Below are 18,175 nucleotides of genomic sequence, written 5' to 3' on the forward strand. Positions count from 1 at the left end.
TGAAATCTTTCCCAAATATTATTGCTTCTTTCAGAATAAGAATTATTTTCTGTATTCCAGCTATAAAAATGCTTGTGGATTAGTTTGTAAAACACTTTGAAGTTTTCTACAACTTCTTTAAATTTAACATCACATTGATGTGGCACTGTTCAGGTGTTCAGGTGTATTTTTGAAGTGGACTTGTTAAGTGCAATGTGAAATAAGAAATGTAAAATGTGATAAAAATACATTTTTGTGTTTATTTGATTCCTATTCAAGACACTTTGATAAGAATGACTATATATGTAGTATAGGCGGCTACAGAGTATCTTGGTTTACATTTTTGGTTGGTGGTGTGCCTCGTGATTTTTTTCAATTAAAAAAGTGTACCTTGGCTCAAAAAAGGTTGAAAAACACTGGCTTAGAGGGAAGTAAATACATGTGGAGAGCGACAATCTGCTGCATTTTAAGTCCAAGCCTTTGAAATGAACCTCTGTGTTCTTTATTACCTAGCATTTCTACTTGCTGCTAGACTACTAACATACTTTACTGCATAATGTCTAAGGATGAAATTCTTTCTACTGGACTTTTTCTCCCCCCCCCCAATCTCCGGAATGTTTTGGCTTGCATAGCAATGACGGGTGTTGAGAGCACTTCTTGTAGAAGAAATCTGTATTTTCCCTAAAGGTATGTTTACTTTCCATTTTCACTCCAAGTTAGTGAAATCTGTCATTCCAAATAAAACCTTAAAGTGTTCTGTTGCCGACACTCCGACTAATGGAGCTCAGCAGTCGGGACGTATTCTGTAATGTGCACTAAGATTCATAAATTACACAAAAACAAACAAGTTCCAGGCAACGCCTCAAATCATTTTCAGACTATTCGTGTCGGAGCATTAAGATCAAAACCCCAATGGCATAGTTCGCTAACCCTTTTATGACCAGAACTATATATAAGTCACCTGGATTTATTTTTGGTTTTATGGGTGTAGAGTTAACAGTTTCGTCCCTCCTTCCAAGAGCACTTCAAATGTCGGCGTCTGGTCGTTTATTCGGGATTGTTGCGTGTTTCTGGCAGTGCAATGTCAGCATAAAAAAAAAGCTAAACAAAGCCGTTTGGAAAGTAAAACTGGTGCGCTGTTTCCGGTTCCCTCATGAACCGCCAGGTGGCGGTAGAGGCGCACCTGGAGCAGGAAGTGTAACTGTAGCAAATAGAGGAAAGCTGTTTTCCAAGTGAACGGAGTTGCCGCCAAAAGAAGCCAAATGAGATCTTTAATGGCTGCCTCAGTCGATCCCTTAGAGTTTTTGTGTTTTTACTCTATTCTAATAAAGGGCTTAAAAAACATTAAACTGCCTAATTCACAGGAAATATGTTAACTCTTAGATGAGTATGTGTTTTTGACTGGACAGCTGTGCAGAATGAATGGCACTTTCTGCAAAGGTTGGATTACTAACAATACAAAAGAGAAGCATAAAAAACTGTCAGAAGTTTAATTTGTATTCTTATTTAATTGTGATCATTTATATCCTTAGGGATATAAATGTTATCTTCTGCATGCAATTGTCCAAAAGTTGAAGCAGAAATCCATTCATCCCAGGCATATATCGGAACCCAGGGATGAAGACGAGGCCCTTTAAAAGCTGCTGCTGCAGTTTGACTTTATGTGTCTGAAACCAGAGCAATTCTCTTTGCTCTTTTGAATAGATGAGGAGGCGTCTCAGATGAATAATTTCAAGTTATGGTATCAACACTGAAAGGCTAGCTGCTTTCTCCAACCTGCCTCCAGCTGACTGGACAGACTGAAGGAGAAACCCATCCCTTCTTTAATCTGCGTCAAGGTCCGGATGTCCCACCTGTCCCTGTTCGGTCCAAGGGGAATGGACATGTGAGAGGCCATCTTTCTGTGGTTCAGCTTTGTAGCTTTTATGAGGATAGAAGGCCTTATTTCTGCTGTTTATGTCTTTGTGCTGACAGGCTGGGGGAGGCGGGCGGAGCTCCCCCGTCCCAGTGTCTGCAGGGTCTGTGAGCACAAACAGCCCTAACTGGCCTTGGCAACTTTTATCTGGAGGAAAAAAGACACAACTGCACTTCCAAACACTGAAGGACAGACTAAACACAAACTTGAGCGAGTGACTTAAGGACAGATTAGTTTGGCAGACAGGTTATACTTTCTTAATTGTTGCCGTTTAAATGTCTCCTCTCTGCTACATTGGACTCTTCATGTGGGAGTTGGTGCAGAGTTCCGGCCCTCGCTGGATTTGGGAGGAACTTCTTAGGTGAAAATATGCGGTCACAGCAACCTAGGGTTGCCTTAGCAACCACTAAAGAACGTGGAGTTGCCCTGGCAACAGATGAAATGAGGGGTTACCCTGACAAAAACGCAACAGGAACTCATTTAACAAATCCTCGCTGTCCTTTTTCAGACAGATAGCTGCAGACATGACAGCATATTAACAGAGTGAAAGGCACAATGATGCGCTGGAGTCAAACATATTCCTCCTTCTTTATCTTCAAACAAAGGCTAAGTCCATCCATTTGCTAGCAATGTTTATAGGGCTCCATAAAAGTAATGATACCCTCTAAACTTTTTTTGTTTGGCTGAATATTACGACAAAAAGCATAATTTTGAAGAGGGTGTGTGTGTGTGTTTTTAACAGTTCCTTCAAATGAAAAATCCCTCAACCAGTTTTATTGTGACACCACAAGACAATGTATTGTGAAGTCACCTCATTGTGACAGATTCCACCTGTGTGAAGCTTAATCCCAAATAAGTTATGTGAAAGCATCAAGAGTTTCTTAGGGAACAAAGAAAGTCGTCCTAAATGCATCAACGCCACCGTGGGAGATGATGGTCTTCAGCAAAGGTGACTGGAGTTGATGAGAAGGCATATGGATTAAACGAAAAAGGCAATCTTAGATGAAATCTATGAAAGGCGGAAAAACACCTTTAAATGGGGCTCTAAAAACATACAGCTAGAGCTTTAATGTAAAGCATTATCAAAGCATATTCATGTATTAAAATGGTCCAATCAGACCTAAAAATGTGTGGTATGTCGCAATTTACAATGTATCATTTTGAGTAATGTTTAGAAACTGCAACACCAAACTACAAGATGTTTAACTCTAGTAATTGTTCTTTGCACACAAGAAAGAGACAAGGCACAAACTTAGTACAAAACATCAATTTATTTCCTTTTCGCAGTATTAAAGTTAAACATACTAGCTTTTTTGTTCATGTTTTTTTCCCTCTTTCATTTTGACTGTAAACATAAAACAATAGTGTAACTGTATTTAACTTAGAGAAACCATGTCATTTTACATTGTCACAAAACCTACACAATAGTCATGGCATGCACTGGAGAAGAATGATTAAAAGCAAACAGGAGCAACAATGGCAACAGTATTTGGATGAGTTCACTTTGCATTATTGCAACACACTATTCAGGGAGCTAGTACACTACGGTGGAAGTCACACATTTACATAGAGTAAACACATCCAAACGAATGAAAACACAGACGACTTGAATGACATCACTGAATTCACAATTAAGCGCTGACAATACTGAAACAATTTACTGAAACAGAGAGAGTGTTGAAATCGTCCTCAAGCTCACAGCTTTTTTTTCTTTTCTTTTTTTTTTTTTTTTATGTCAGTCATGTGGAGGGAATAAATCTGGCTGATCCAAGATCAGTGCATCGGAGCGGTTTAAACCCGACCGAGAAGTTGAAGTTGGAAGAAGGATCTACTCATCTGGTTTCCTCTTCGGCTTCTTTGGGTTGCGGGAGCGGCTCTTGGCCTTGCACAGCGGACATATGGGAGCGTTGCGGTGGATCTGCTGATGGCAGGACAAGCATGCCTGCAGAGAAGAGGTCCAGTCAAACAGTTTATTCAAGACTTATTGAGTGCTGCTTTTGTTCTGACATGGAGAAGTAAGGAAATAATTCAGTCGTGTAAAATTTCCCTAAACCGATTTATGTAATAAATCCAGTAAGTTTAGTATGATTTTGGTTGGACTGATTCGATTGCTGCGGTGCCAGGCAGCAGTCACACTCCTTACACTTTTTACATTTTATGTTACGACCATAAATATCAATGTGCTTGGCAGTGATTTAATTTGATAGACCCACACAAAGCAGTGCATAACTGTGGGAGGAGAATGATATAAGGCTTTCAGCATCTTCACTGATAAAAAAATCTGAAAAGTGTGGCATCCATTTTCATTCATTCTTCTACAAAGAGAGTTTCTAAATCAAACCATTGTAACAAATTGCCATCAGTTTCCTAATTAGTCAATAGACTGTACAATGGTTAGAACGACCCAACAAAGTTCTGATGTATCTAATTAAGAGGCTTGTGGAAAATTGAATTTCAGATCCTTTCCTACGCCCAATCTGATTGAAAGAGGAATAGCAGAAAACCCCTAAAAACATGTAACTTTAATTGCAGCGAAAGCTGATTGTGCAAAGTATTAACTCGGGGTGGCAAATAAGAAATGGATTTGGTTGTAACAAGACAAAATGTGAGGGGGAGGGGACGTTTAAGGCATGTGAATACTTTTACAAAGCACTGTTCCACTGAAACTATACTTACTTTACTTCCTATATAAAAAGGTGCTGCGTGAATAAGTTATGGTTTTACCCATTAACGGGATGTGAGAACATCTGTAAAGATGAGCAACAGAAACTTATGACTACACTGACCTAAGCAAAGCCCTGTTCATTTAAAGTAAAGGCAGCACTTAGGTTGTTTACTAGTTTTTGTTCATAGATCACAACCAGGAGATAGAGCTCCAAGATCAAAAGGTAACTGAAAAGTGCTGCGACGCCCTGCTGCTAACAATATTAGTATCGATGTGTTCCATCTGTGTTCGGATTACAGCTGCACTTCCCAAATTTTCTGTCACAGAGGCGCATTGGGAAATTGTGTGTTTTCAATGTCCCAAATCTGAACAACTCTCTAGGTCCTTCACAGTTACAACACATGGTCAGCCCTCCCCAAAAAAACACAATTAAAGCAAAGCACAAGAGCCAGCTGCCCAGTGTTTAGTATACAGGCTTGAAAGGAATTAGTTTGATATAAAAAAGATAGAAAACAAAGGTCTCCTGTAAATGAGTAACCAAATACAGCCCACTTTGAACATATTTTACCAACAAACATGCCAACCTAAATTGGAACAGATTATTAAAAAAAATAAAGACTGTGCTTGAGTGGATCCAAATTGATGTAAGGTTGCAGGAGATTGGTACATCACCAACTATGAGTAGAATTATCAAAACCTACCCATCATTATCTTCCACCAAGCTCCACTTTTAAATCATTAAACCTGGGAAGCAGATGTCGTATGTATTTTTTTGTTGATTTTGGGTGCTCTCAAACAAGCCTTAAAAAGCCAATTTATTTCTGCACTTTTATTTTTAGAAGTTGGAAAGCACTAACTGCTGCCGACCATAGCTATGGACAGACAGTAGTGCATTGAACAATAAGTATATTGCATGGATTCTTGGTTGTATAGGTTTAATGAAAGTTTGCAAATTAATACACTGAAAGCCCCTTTTATGCTAATGTTAGCTTGCTAGCTAAGCATTTTAGCCAGCTGCTAGCAGAATGTACATGTCAGAGTTTAGATCGGGCCTAAAAATATCCAGCCCGACCTGGCCAGAGCCCGTAGACATTGTGTCCAAGCCCAATCTGACCCAACTAATTGACTTTAATTACAGGCCAGCATCCGAAGTAAACCTGACGTATTATTTTAATTACGATTTTAGTGCATTCATTTTTAGAACATAATTTGAGTAAGTAGTACAACTTCTTCCATTTTTAGATTTTATGTAATGTTTTCAAGTGGCATCTTGTTGCATGTGACTGCAGTGAGTCAAGTGTAAATAATCTGGTGTGTGTGATAAATAGGAGTGGAGCAGGGCGGGCCTGCGTGTGCATTTATTGTGCAACGCGCTGTGCTTGTTAAAGTCTAACAAACTTTTGCACCTTTTTTTGCTTTCCTCAACAGGGTAAACTACCGACTTCTCTATTTAGACTATTAGTAGTAAGGCTGCACTGATTGTAGTTTTATGGCCGATTGCCGATCTTTAAAAAGCCTGATGTGCTGATTCCGACTTTGGCCGATACCAATTTTGTTTTGTCTTAAATAATGCAAAATATAGCAAGAACGTCGCTGAGTTGGCAACAGCGGGGTGACTATTATTACTGCAAATGTGCAAACATGCCCTGGTGGGCTGTCTGTCAGTTTGTCAGTCAAACCTCTCTCACAGGAGAGCAAAAGAGGACAGTGGCTGAATTTTATAACTTTTCCGAGACAGATAAGATTGATGGATAAGCTCAGTTTCACATGTAAGTATCAGCCGATGACCAGTCTCTGAATATGAACTAAATCGACTCCAATAAATTCTTGCACCCTTAAGTTGTAGATTAACAAAACTTAACATTGTGCATTATCATTTGGTTTTCTCTGTGCTATCAGTATTGTAGGCTAACTAAATGTAACACAGACGGCCAATCCCGACCCGATCATTAAGTAAATAATTTTGGCTCGACCCGGTCCAAATTTTGAGTCGAGTTCAGGCCATAAATCTAATCTCTAATGTTGGCTGACATACTGGCTAATATGCTTAAATTAGCATATCAGCAAATTTAAGTATTTTAACAATGCCAGCATAAGCTACTATTAGTAATAAAGTTAACTAATCCTGGCTAACCTTCTGGTGATAGCCATGCTAATAGTTGCAGATTAGCCAAGCTAATGATGACATTTTGTAGCAGACAGTGATACCTATTGTTAGGTAACAATATTGTTAGTTGCCTATTACCAACATCATACCAAACAGTAGCATACCACCCAACTTTAACATAACCTTTGCGATTGATAGCTAGCATGCCAATTTTTGCATTTAGCTCACGTTGAGAAATTTTGCTAATGGCACATACTGGCTATTAGCATAGCAGACATCGTTTGCTGTTGTTAGCTCACATGCTATTAGCACCTTGGTAACTAATAGTGATATATTATCTAATCTGAGCATAATTGGTCATATTTGCCATCAATCCCGGTATGCTAATATTACATATCGTCTTTGGTGATGTGCTCTAAGGCTGAGGTTAGACGGCCTCCTTGCCATCACCCTGATCTTTAACTTCAACAAGTCATCCTGCACAAAGTGTTGTGCTCATTCCAGCCACTTAAACCACACACTAATAAAGGAGGTGTGAAGGCAGGGTTAATGGAGTGTAGTAGTTCTGTTATCTGTGGTATTTTTTTTTTGTCACAGGAACACAGACTCACAAGGCAGGAGACATTTCATGAAAATCTCTGGAATATATCAACAGCACACAGAAAATTAAATCTCTCCTTGATGGTATATTTATACTTGAATGCAAATATTTCTATTATCATATCTAATTTGAGGCAGCTGGTTGGGATTCATAAACATTATTTAATGCACATCCTGGTGACAAACTCCCACACTTACTCCACTGTGAAAAGAAAATTGTACAAACCTGTTATCAAACATTTCTTATATGCATAGTTGTTTATAATACATCTGCTGGCCATTTGCCATCATGTTTTTTGACAAAATATACGTTTATCACAAATCTATTGATGGTCATTGTTCAGCTCTAAAGGTTGTGCAGAGCTTTTTCTTTTATCCAGAAAGTATTTAGTGGATTAATAATCCCTGCATTCCTTTGAGGTGCTGTCATTCTGGATTATTATGGTTAAATGAAGGAATTACGGTTCAGTTATTACGGCAATAATGCATAAAAATGTCCTTAATTAGATTTTCTTGTCAGCTTATACCAAACCATTCTTATTAATCTGCTGACATTAATTTGAATCTATATGAAGTTTTGGGGACAGCCTCTTTTGTATTTTAAAGCTTTCTAGCAAAAGGTGAAACAGATTTTCTCCATGTTCCTGCGTTTGTATGTAGAAACCCTTGGCTACAGTCAGCAGAGGTACTTGAGTGTGTGTGTGTGCTTCATATGCCAGTTGAGTTCAGCTCCATCCAAGTAAAAGTTTGGGGGAAAAAAAGGAAAAAAAAAAGTGTCTGCTTTATGTCCAAATAAAGATTTGTATTGTTATTCTTTTTATGGCCAAATGTTCTTAACATTGGAAGCATTTGACAATAATAACCCTTATAGAGGGTTTGGGCCCTCTATAAGATTTTGTTGCAAACTGCAGAAACACAGGCACCTTATATAATGGATGTATGTTTTTTTGATAAAATATACATTTATTACATAAATGTGTAGATGGTAATTGATGAACCCAGTGTCTGATTGTTTAAATGTGAGTTTACGGACGAGGACAAATCTCTTTATTCCACTTTGATCACATTTATCCATTTACATAATCCATGTCGTCTGGAAATAAATGCTACTTAACCAGGCAAAGCTAACAAATAATGCACACAGTTAATAAATACAAATAATTTGTAAGTTACAAGCACATTGTACTCACTTTGCATAACATTTTGAGTCAATAGATTATTTTCCCCCTGTTCCACTTATAACTGGTAATTTCCAGTTAAATATTTGACTCTTATTCACGGGAAACAAGTATTTAATTGTGCTAGTTTCCCTCATACTGAAAGCTTATTTCATGCAAAAAATAGTCTAAAGTAAAAAAAATAAATAAATTGAAAATCTGCTGATTATGTATTCTGTTAAAATTTTAAATAGCATTCACTTTATAAATTTTTTTATTTAAAAAAAATATATATATAAAAAAAGGGTGTCTATCCACACACTTTGATCTCTGCTGCATCTGTTTTAAATGAGGATACCTTCATGGGTGGCGGCTGCTGCCTGAAGGTGGCTGTCTGCCGGGCGTCTTGCTTCCTGGACACCTGAAGCTGCTGCGCAGCTGCTGCAGCTGCAGCAAGAGATTCTGGGATGGCGGGCTCATGTGGCTCCTTCTGCCACTCTGCCTTCTGCTTCTCAAAATAACTGTTCAAAGTATAATGGAAAAAAACAGAGAAGGAAATAAAGCTGGTAAGCAGATCTTATTTAGATCCCACAGCTGACACTACCCAAGTCCACAATGAGCATCTTAAGCTGAAGAAAATTACAGTTGTGTCACCGTTTCTTCTGTTTTTTTTCTTAATCCAAAAGTCGGATCAAACGCCTGAAGTATTTAAAAGAGACTGTTTGCGTGCTTAACGCGTATACGCGTGCGTGCGTGGCTGCGTGCACGTGGGTGTGTGTAGGGGAGGGCTGGGAAAGAAATGTGGCCTTGGACTTTATGCATGACTGGCCCTTTTTCAAAGACAAAAAAAGTGATATCCCCTTTCATTACCCTCTCTGGTTTCTCTCAAAATAGGTCCAGGCTAGAGTAGATCTTTGCGCATTCACAGAACAAATTTGATGCGTTACATTTCCTGTGAGCACGAGTGACCCCTGTGCCAAGCATGTTGGCCTTTTCACCATCACTGCATAACCCACATGTGTTTCTGATATTTAGCTTCTAGCTTTTATTCACGTTAATATTTCACAGGAGATTTTCTCCCCACCAGCCCCATCTTCTGAAGCATAGAATGCTCATTTGTCTCCTGATATTCTTCTAAAACGTACCCAGCAAGCTGTTTGGGGGCGTGATTTCATTTCCTTCAAGTCTGCTCTCTCTTCTTGTCATACAGTTTTGGAGGGAACTTTTATTATTTACTATAATTACTCCATAAATCTGTCACTCTGCTTCTGTGATGAGTTGCATATACTAAGAAAAACCGCAGGGGAACATAAGCCTCTGCTTTCGAAGTCTCTTTTATGGCCGGCTGATAGTCGAGTGGGAATGTCACCGAGACGGGAAGGAGAGACAACAACCACCTGGCCAGCAATGAACTCATCACTCGAGCCTGTGCACAATACACGGCCAAATTGCAAAGTGAACCGACCAACAATGTTGTCAGCACACGGAGCAGCAGTAGGTCAGGGCCTCTTACTGCGCACTTTTTCTGTGAGTGTTTTGGTCTACGAGAAATCTCAAGATCCTTATTACTTATTAGGAAGGTCGCGTGTTATTTTCCAGCTGTTAATAGTAGAGCTCTTTAGGTTAGTAAGATGGGAAAGAAAATCTCTGATGAACAGTTTTTTTTTTTCTTTTTTAAACTGACTTCAAGACGAGAACAAGGCCTTCAGTGTAAATAAACACGGCAATTATAAATTAACTTTCATGAGGAATATCTTACAGTTACGCTTCAGCACTCTTCCCGTAGAGCAAAAAACACAGATGACAAAACGAAAAACGACACCCAACGCTCCGGACTCAGGATACCTGAAAGTCTGTCTGTCCAAAAAAAACTTTGGATGAGTTTAACTTCTATGTTCTAGCGCCATTAACTATGATTTGCAGCGGCAAATTGTACAATCATCTGCTGTTGATGGATGTCAGCCTGCGGTTTGTGCTGCTGGAAGCCTACTTGTCAGACCACCCTGATGTACCTCCAATTTTGAGGATGACACGGATTTTTATGAAGCCTGAAATGGCTTCATTCGTCACTGTCATTTTGGCCGTTTCTACAGCTGGGAGAAGACTGGACAAAATTAGGATAAAAAAAGTTTCTCGATGGATGTTAATGTCTGAACAGTCCAGTTAATCAAGAAAATACCAATGAGAAACTGAAAGTGTTTTAAAACGCTATCAAAACGGATATTTTAAACTTTTGTCAGATGGATAATTTGCATGGAACCTAATGTCAAATTTAGGATGGAGTTTTTAAAGGGCCAGTTCATCTAAATCACACACAAAAAAAGGCATTTCATGATAGGCTAAAATTCATTAGCATTTTTACTTCAGATTGTTTACAGCATAGCAAATAAACGTTAACACAGCCATTTTTTCATCAATATTGGTCAATATTGTCATACTGAGTTGAAATTGAAATCAAACTGGAATTTCTTGGACCAGTGTTTACAAAAAGATCACATCTCACTCAACTGCAACCCGATAAAGCGTGTCAAATTTGTGTTCTCAAAGAATATGCACAGAATTTGTCCTTCAAGCTAAAGCCCACAAAAGAGTGTCACAAATTTTCATACACATCCAAACTGTAATTATACACTAATGAACCAACACAGACTTCGTGCTGTTATATGGCTAACGTACAGCCGTATCCACTGTATAATCCTTCATGCGTCAGATTTAACTCAATGTCAGCCCCCACCAAGTTTGTCTCAAACTATTTTGCGCTGGTAACTGTAGATGTGACTCGTCATAAATTAAGATTACATGGTCTTGCCTGAGAAACACCAGGAGAACGTCAATAGCTTCAAAAGCGTAAAGCTCCGAGGTCAGCTGGGATGCACATTAAAATGCCATTCATTGCTGTAAATATTCAATGTGCCATGATGCTAAAATAAACCCTGTAAAGGATTACTTTTAGCCTACTGTATTTCATCTGTAAGGCTCCTGCTTTATCCCTGCAAGTAGTAAACATGTTATAATACTAAAGGCAAATAAAACGAATTAAAGCGTGTTACGCAAATATCAAGTCATTTTGTATACAAGATCTTTTACATAACATTCAAATAACAAAAGAAAGTATCTTACCTCCAGGACTTGTTACAAATTAATTGTAGAAAAATAATAATAAAAAAATTACAGCATCCTGTAAAGGTTTTTCACATTTTTGTCAAATCACAGCCACAAGTTTCAGTGCATTTTTAATTTTTTTTTTTTTTCTGAAAGGTTTTTACCTTACTAGATTGTAAACACAGCAGTTCTGTTGGGGCGATATGATGAAGAACAGACATGAAGTGAACTATCAGCTCAAGGAAAAAGTTGTGGATAAATTCAAAGAACGATTAAATCACAAAATGGCATCAAAATCTTTGACCATCTCACAGACCACCGCGTGGCACAACGGAGGGGCCAGATGAAGAATTTATTCGAAAAGCTGCAGACATACGCTGACAGGAAAACTGTTGGTTCTCGACAAATCTGGCATATACGGAAGGGGAGCTTTAAAAAAACAAACATTGTTGAAAGAAAGCAATGAAAAATCTGGTCATGAAGCATTTAGCAGCTGATAGCGCGAATTACAGGGCATCATGGGCAGTGGCTGCTTCTCCAACCGGAAAAATAAATTGTCAGTATGCAGAATATTTGCATGCCTATCAAATATTGGATCCAAGCAGTTCTATGCAATTGCAAATTATGAAATTATGGTGGTGGTTTTGATTGGCTATATTGTGTAGCTTTAGTTTATTTATGAGTTAATTCTGTTCCAGTCAAAGTCCAGATCCACATCACACTGCAACAAAAATCTTCATCTCTGTAGTACAAAGCCTAAGGCAGGAGTTTTTGCAAAAAAAGAAAAGAAAAAAAAAGAAAAAAAAAGGCTGTTTTACAAATATACATCACATTTTAAATATTTTTATTTGTACTATGGATACTTCTACATCTTCTTTACTATTATGCTCCAATATGTGTTTGTCAATCACATAAAACCCAAATAAAACAGAATCGGTTTGTGGTTCCAACGTCACAATAATGCAATAGGGACCGTATTAAGTAGCACATTTGTTGTGTTGTATTTACATGTCAGTGTGTGCATATACTTACTCCAGAGAGAGCTTTTCCTCCTCTTCGTTCAAGTTGGGCAGTCTGTGCAGACCTAAAGTCATCCTGAGTGCATCAACGTGCTCCTTCAGAGGCTTGTACTCGTCATGGAGGCGGCGAGTTGTCTCCAGCAATTTATTCAGGTCGTTCTCTGACTGCTTTATGGTGCTCTCCATCTGAAATGACAGATTAATAAAGGTTTTGGCCAAAAAAATACGATAAAACTTCAGAGCCTGAAACAATGGATTCCACTTAGAGCCAGATGCCAGTCCTTTGATTGACACTGAAGAATTTTTCAAATAACAACCTTTCAATCGCTGGAACTCCGCTGGAAGTTTTATTTAACAATAACCAAATGGGTTTTGGGGTTCAAGAGCATTTAGGAATTTGACCAACTCACCACATTAATATCTGCATGGATGAGGCGCAGCTCTTCAACATGGGCCATTTTCTCTTGGAGAAGGAGATCCATTTCTTGCTTGTATTCTTTTAAATGCTTCTCCTCCGACTCCAGAGCCTCAAACTCAATCTTTAGACGAGATTTAATCTTCTGCATCTGGATCGTCTTGTTTCTGCAAGCCCGTGGCACACACTTTTATTATTCGTTTGATTTTTTCCTCCAACTGTCAGGATTCTGAATAGGTTTACTCTATCACGGACGAATCAGATAATGTATAAAGAAAGAAAATTCCCACACACACACACGTGACGTAAATGACCCATCAATTCCGTACATTGTAATTACAGTGTTCAAAACCGCACAAACCTGTTTCTAAAGAAAAGACTGCCATTTAAAAAAAAAATCCCACCATCCCGTCCACTTCTGCTAACCAGCCAAACGACAGATTGCTAAGCTAAGGACCTAGCTAGCACAGTTCAGCAGAGCACATCTGGCATTTGTTGTGATACATCTGGGATTTTGATGCATTGCCCCTAATAGGCGCTTTCAGCACCCGAATTCCGTCTGTATTTGTTACACAATTAGCCCGCCTGTCCACGTTGTCAGAGACAGAATAATGGATATGCACAGCAGCAAAACGCCTTTAATTCAAAGCAGAGCGGCTAATATTAGCGAGGTAAGAAACAAAAGCGAAGCCAAGGGGGGTTATTCCCAGACGGCTAAAGCTAGCTAACTTAACGCTTCGAAACACTAGCCAAACATCTGGAAAACATTCATTGAAGAGGCAGAATTTGCGCTTTACCGTATTTCCAAGATATTCTCCAGCTTGCACATTATTTCTTGTTCGTCCGCCATGGTTTTTAATGCCCCTTAGTTATTATTCAGCTGGTCACCCGCTCCGTTACCCCAGCAAGGCCACAGTTGTCTCTTAGTAATAATAAAAAAAAAAACACAATAGCCAGCGTGAGCGCGCACTAATGCACGCGCGCGCAAAGTGAAACCGTGGCAACGTTAGACGACAGAGAAAGCACGAGCTAAATGACTTTGTTTCTACCTCCTTTACCCTAACACTGTTCGACAAATACGAAGGAGCAGGGCAAAACGATAAACAGAGTTATTGAGCCATTATTTCTGTCATCTACTTGCTATATAGAGCGTTGGAAAAGTATCCACACCACTTCAACTTCAGTGGTTAACGGTTTTCACTTTTTTTTTTTTGTCGAAATGAAAATCTGAAAACTGGCGTGTGTACATTTTTTTTTCTCTTCACATTTTTCAGGTGGGAGAACTTATTGACAGGGCAACCAAGGGTGATGAACTATAAATCTTATCTAGGCTTCCACAGTGACAAAAATAGTCATTCTTTAAGGTAAGCTAACTTACCTTAAACTTTTTAAGTTTATCACAAGGCAAGTAGGGATCACAAATCGTGTAGAGAGGTTCTCTGGTCAGATGAGAATAGACTTTTACTTTTTGTTTACAAAGGATAACTAGTAGTCTGTTGTACATCAACCTGAATGGACAGGGCATCATGTTGCATATGAGGGATGCATTTCTTAAGGAGGGACAGGGACTCTGAGTTAGGGAGATATATGGAGATAAATTCCTGAAAAGAATAAAATAAAACTTGAGGTTTATCTCCTGCTTGCTTTACATCCAATTTGAGCTTTTTTGCATTAAAAAAATAGGCTATTACTTCAGGGTATACATGTGCCGTCTTTACTGACAGAGAAACGCCCCAAAAAGATTAGCAGCTGCATCTGAATCCAAATGCGCACCACACATGCCAAATTTTATTTGTTCAAAAAGAAAGAAAACAAACAAACATTTTACTTCACCTTTACAATTATGAGCTAACTGTTGACCCAACCCCTACCAATAAAAATGTTGCCACACCAGGAAACTTGTCCCAGTAGTTTATCTACCAATATATATTAATAATTAACCCTACGGTAAAATCTTTACACAGTTAGTTACTGCGATCCGCAGAGTCTCATGCTTGGAATAGTTATCTGTACTTTATTAATGCCTCCACTCAAAGCAGGATTAGCACCTTTGGAGAACTCCAGGACAGTGAAACTCAAGGAACCCTAGGGAAACTCGCAGACCTAATCTAAATTACATTCATACCACGGCAAACCATTACGTGATAAATACACTAGATCAGTGTTTCTTGATTCCCGTCCCCAGGGACCGCTGCCCTGCATGTTTTAGGTGTTTCCCTTCTGCCATTCACCTGACTTGAATATATATGTGATTAACAGGCTTCTGCAGCACTTGGTGGCATGCAGAGGACATCATGCAATCATTTGAACCAGGTGGTCTGGAACAGAGACGCATCTAAAATATGCAGAACAGTGGTCCCTGAGGACCGGAAAACACTGTACTCGATGACAATGCCCTCTAAAATAAACCTGTTCATCTGATTGGGTAATAGCCCGCCAACAGAGAAGACTCTTAGAATCACTTATGAACAGTTGTATCTCTGACTCTGACTGTGTCCAAACCCACCAAAACAGACAACATGCAATGTAAGACGCACAATATTGAGTTTCCACTGAGTGTTCCTGCTGAGCCAAGAGAAATAAAATAGTTGAACCATCGTGATAAAAATCTTCGTCATGTTCTATGTATTTACGATCTGGAGGCGTGATTAGTTAGTTTTTTTCTTTATTATGATATGATTAAATAAGGATCACAGGGATTTTTATTTCACCAGGTGTATCATAAACAGCGTGATATTGTATTATAAATTCTATATATTTCTACCACAGGAGTGTAATAAAACAGAAATATGTAGCACTTTCATTCCAAGTTAAGCTGAGTTAAAACAAAAATGGAAATGAATGAATGAATACCAATAAATCCTTTAGAGCACATTTATCAAACTCGAGGCCCGGGGGCCAAATCCGGCCAGCATTAGTTTTTTTGAGGCCCTCTAGATAGATTTTTATATAGAGAAAAAGTTTGGTGCTTGATTATTATTGTATTAATCAGAGAAGTGTTTATGTGTATTCTGCCAAAGTAAATAGCTATTTATTAATATTTTAACTCTTAGAGGACATTTGTGATCTTGATTTGGCCCAAAATGAAAATGAGTTCGACTTCCTCGCTTTGTAGGAGCAAAAAACATTACTGATAACTATAATAGTTATGAAAAATAGCAGATGCAGACTCGACAAAATGTACAATTGTAATAAGACAATGTAAAGGCTTTTGTATATTAATGCAAAAACAAAATATTGAAAAAAAAATATGGAAACCTGTGCAAATAATAGCAGTAAAGTGAACAGTTTGTTTTGCCTTTTGGGTAGTAGAGATGGTTATAAAGTCTAACAGCTGCTTGGAGGAAGGACCAACAATAACACTTCTTTGTGCATTTAGGATGCAACACCCTGTCACCGAAGGAGCTCTCCAGTTCTGCAACAGTATCATGCGTGCAGTGGGAGAAATTTTCCAAGAGAGACGTTTTGCTGGTCCCTCGCTCCCTGCTCCGCGTCAAAGGGACTTCCTGACAAGACCTTTTCTTCCTGGTGAGTTTATCCAGTCGTTTCCTCTTACATGTTAAGCTGCTGCTCCGACAGGCAACGCTGTGGAATATGGCACACAATGAAGAAGGTGGTGATAATGTTGTACCTGATTTCTGTAATCTGAACGTGACTGAATAAATAATCTGCATTGAACTGAACGCGGAAGAAATAATTTCTTACTTGCTTAAAATTCAATTAAACATCAAGAATATCAAATCAGTTTTAAAATAATATGGCCCAGATGACTATCAATCCCACGTTTGACTACGATAATATTATATAGGTCAGTCCCAAAGCCCTCACTACAGAGACTTGATGTTATACCACTCTTCTTTATGTTTTACAGCTAATGCCTCTTTTCACACACGTTACTGTAAAACACACTTCATTGCTAACTGGTCATCCTTAAAACAAAGGAAGAAAAATTCACTGGTATGTGTTTGTTTATAGATGTCTGTGATCTTTCCGCGCCCTAGCTTTGCAATTTGTTACAAGCTGCTGTTACTCCCTAGAGCACATGCCTGCCCCAACACATTATGCTCAATGTTCCCAAAGTTACATCAGCATTTAGAGAGATATCTGTCCATTGGGCTCTGCACCTTTGTATCAATAGAAATTTAAAAAAATATATTTTTTTAAATGAAGATGCCGCCTGAAATATGAAATATTTAGTGTTAAGTTCTGTCCTCTGTTTGTAATGTTTTTATGACCTCAACAGCTTTGTCAGTGCTTGTTGTTTATTTTGACCGTGCTCTGCGAGATCTGCATGTGTGTCATCTATTTCCCACCATGTCATTATTGCAGATAAAAATTTGTCCTCAGTTACTCACCAAGGTAAATAAAGGTTAAAAGAATAAAAGATAATTAACATGAAATAGAACTGGTGATTCCGGTTCTGTCGACTGGTTACAGGCTGGGATTTCCTTAAATGGGACAAGGGGCGCCATAGAGGGGGGGAAAGTTAGGACAATTCCCCCCCAAGGGCCCTCGACCGACAGGGGGCCCCTCCACAAAAAAAAAAGTTCTTACAGAAATAGAAAAAATTGGGGGCCCTGTCAATTACAAAATTAATCATATAGTGTTTTTTTTTATTATTAATTAGCAGGAAAAATTAAATGTTACCACTCCCAGACCAAAGCACACATCCATATATGCACTGAACATCCCTCTGGATCTGCATGAAATGGTTCGTTCCTACTCTTAGGTGACAGTCTTCAGCAGCAGACAGTGGAAGACAAGAACATGGTGGCAGCTATTATACTGCTAAGAAAAATTAGAAAGTCAGGGTTTCAAAACAAAAGAGAGAAAAATGACAAAAGTGTCAATTAATAGCCTAGTTTTTCGCCAAGAGAGGTGGGTGGACTGTGTGAGATTAACCATTTAGCATATTTAGCTTAGCTACAGACTAGTGTTTGCCTCCATTTCGCTTGCATTAATGAATGAAGGAAAGAATTTAACAACATATTCATATATTTAACTTGTCCCTGTACCTTTTTATCACACTTAACAACAGATGAGTCAGACAGCAGCAGCTCTAACCCTGATACCAGCATAATGCCTCCCCTCTGTCCCAGTGAAAAAGATGAGTAACACCGTGTTCAGTGACAAGCAGGTTAGAGTTTATTTGGATTCTTCCTGTCTCTCTACTCTTTTTAGAGTTACACAATAAAACCAATTTATTTATTACTTGC

General features: G+C 38.6%; 2 protein-coding genes across 5 annotated transcripts in view; one reads left to right on the forward strand and one right to left on the reverse strand.

Annotated features, from left to right (window-relative positions):
* Window positions 1-18,175, forward strand: part of LOC103139927 (moesin-like) — a 40,721-nt gene that overhangs the window by 2,629 nt on the left and 19,917 nt on the right. The window contains exons 1-3 of one of the 4 annotated variants that reach the window (XM_016672789.1): window positions 13,170-13,630; window positions 14,234-14,323; window positions 16,339-16,487. The gene's annotated coding sequence lies outside the window, so the exon portion shown is untranslated. Of the gene's footprint in view, window positions 1-13,169; window positions 13,631-14,062; window positions 14,324-16,338; window positions 16,488-18,175 lie in introns of those variants that run through there. The other 3 variants (XM_016672791.1, XM_016672788.1, XM_016672790.1) reach the window with 3 other exon arrangements.
* On the reverse strand, window positions 3,213-13,910 carry zc4h2 (zinc finger, C4H2 domain containing). The gene is made up of 5 exons (XM_007554806.2): window positions 13,757-13,910; window positions 12,955-13,126; window positions 12,558-12,730; window positions 8,782-8,944; window positions 3,213-3,836 (listed from the first exon to the last, which is right to left on the reverse strand). The coding sequence occupies exons 1-5, from the start codon at window positions 13,807-13,809 to the stop codon at window positions 3,723-3,725; spliced, it is 675 nt and encodes a 224-aa protein (XP_007554868.1). The 5' UTR covers window positions 13,810-13,910; the 3' UTR covers window positions 3,213-3,722.

This window comes from Poecilia formosa, unplaced genomic scaffold (assembly GCF_000485575.1).
Source record: "Poecilia formosa unplaced genomic scaffold, Poecilia_formosa-5.1.2 Scaffold66, whole genome shotgun sequence".
NCBI lineage: Eukaryota > Metazoa > Chordata > Actinopteri > Cyprinodontiformes > Poeciliidae > Poecilia > Poecilia formosa.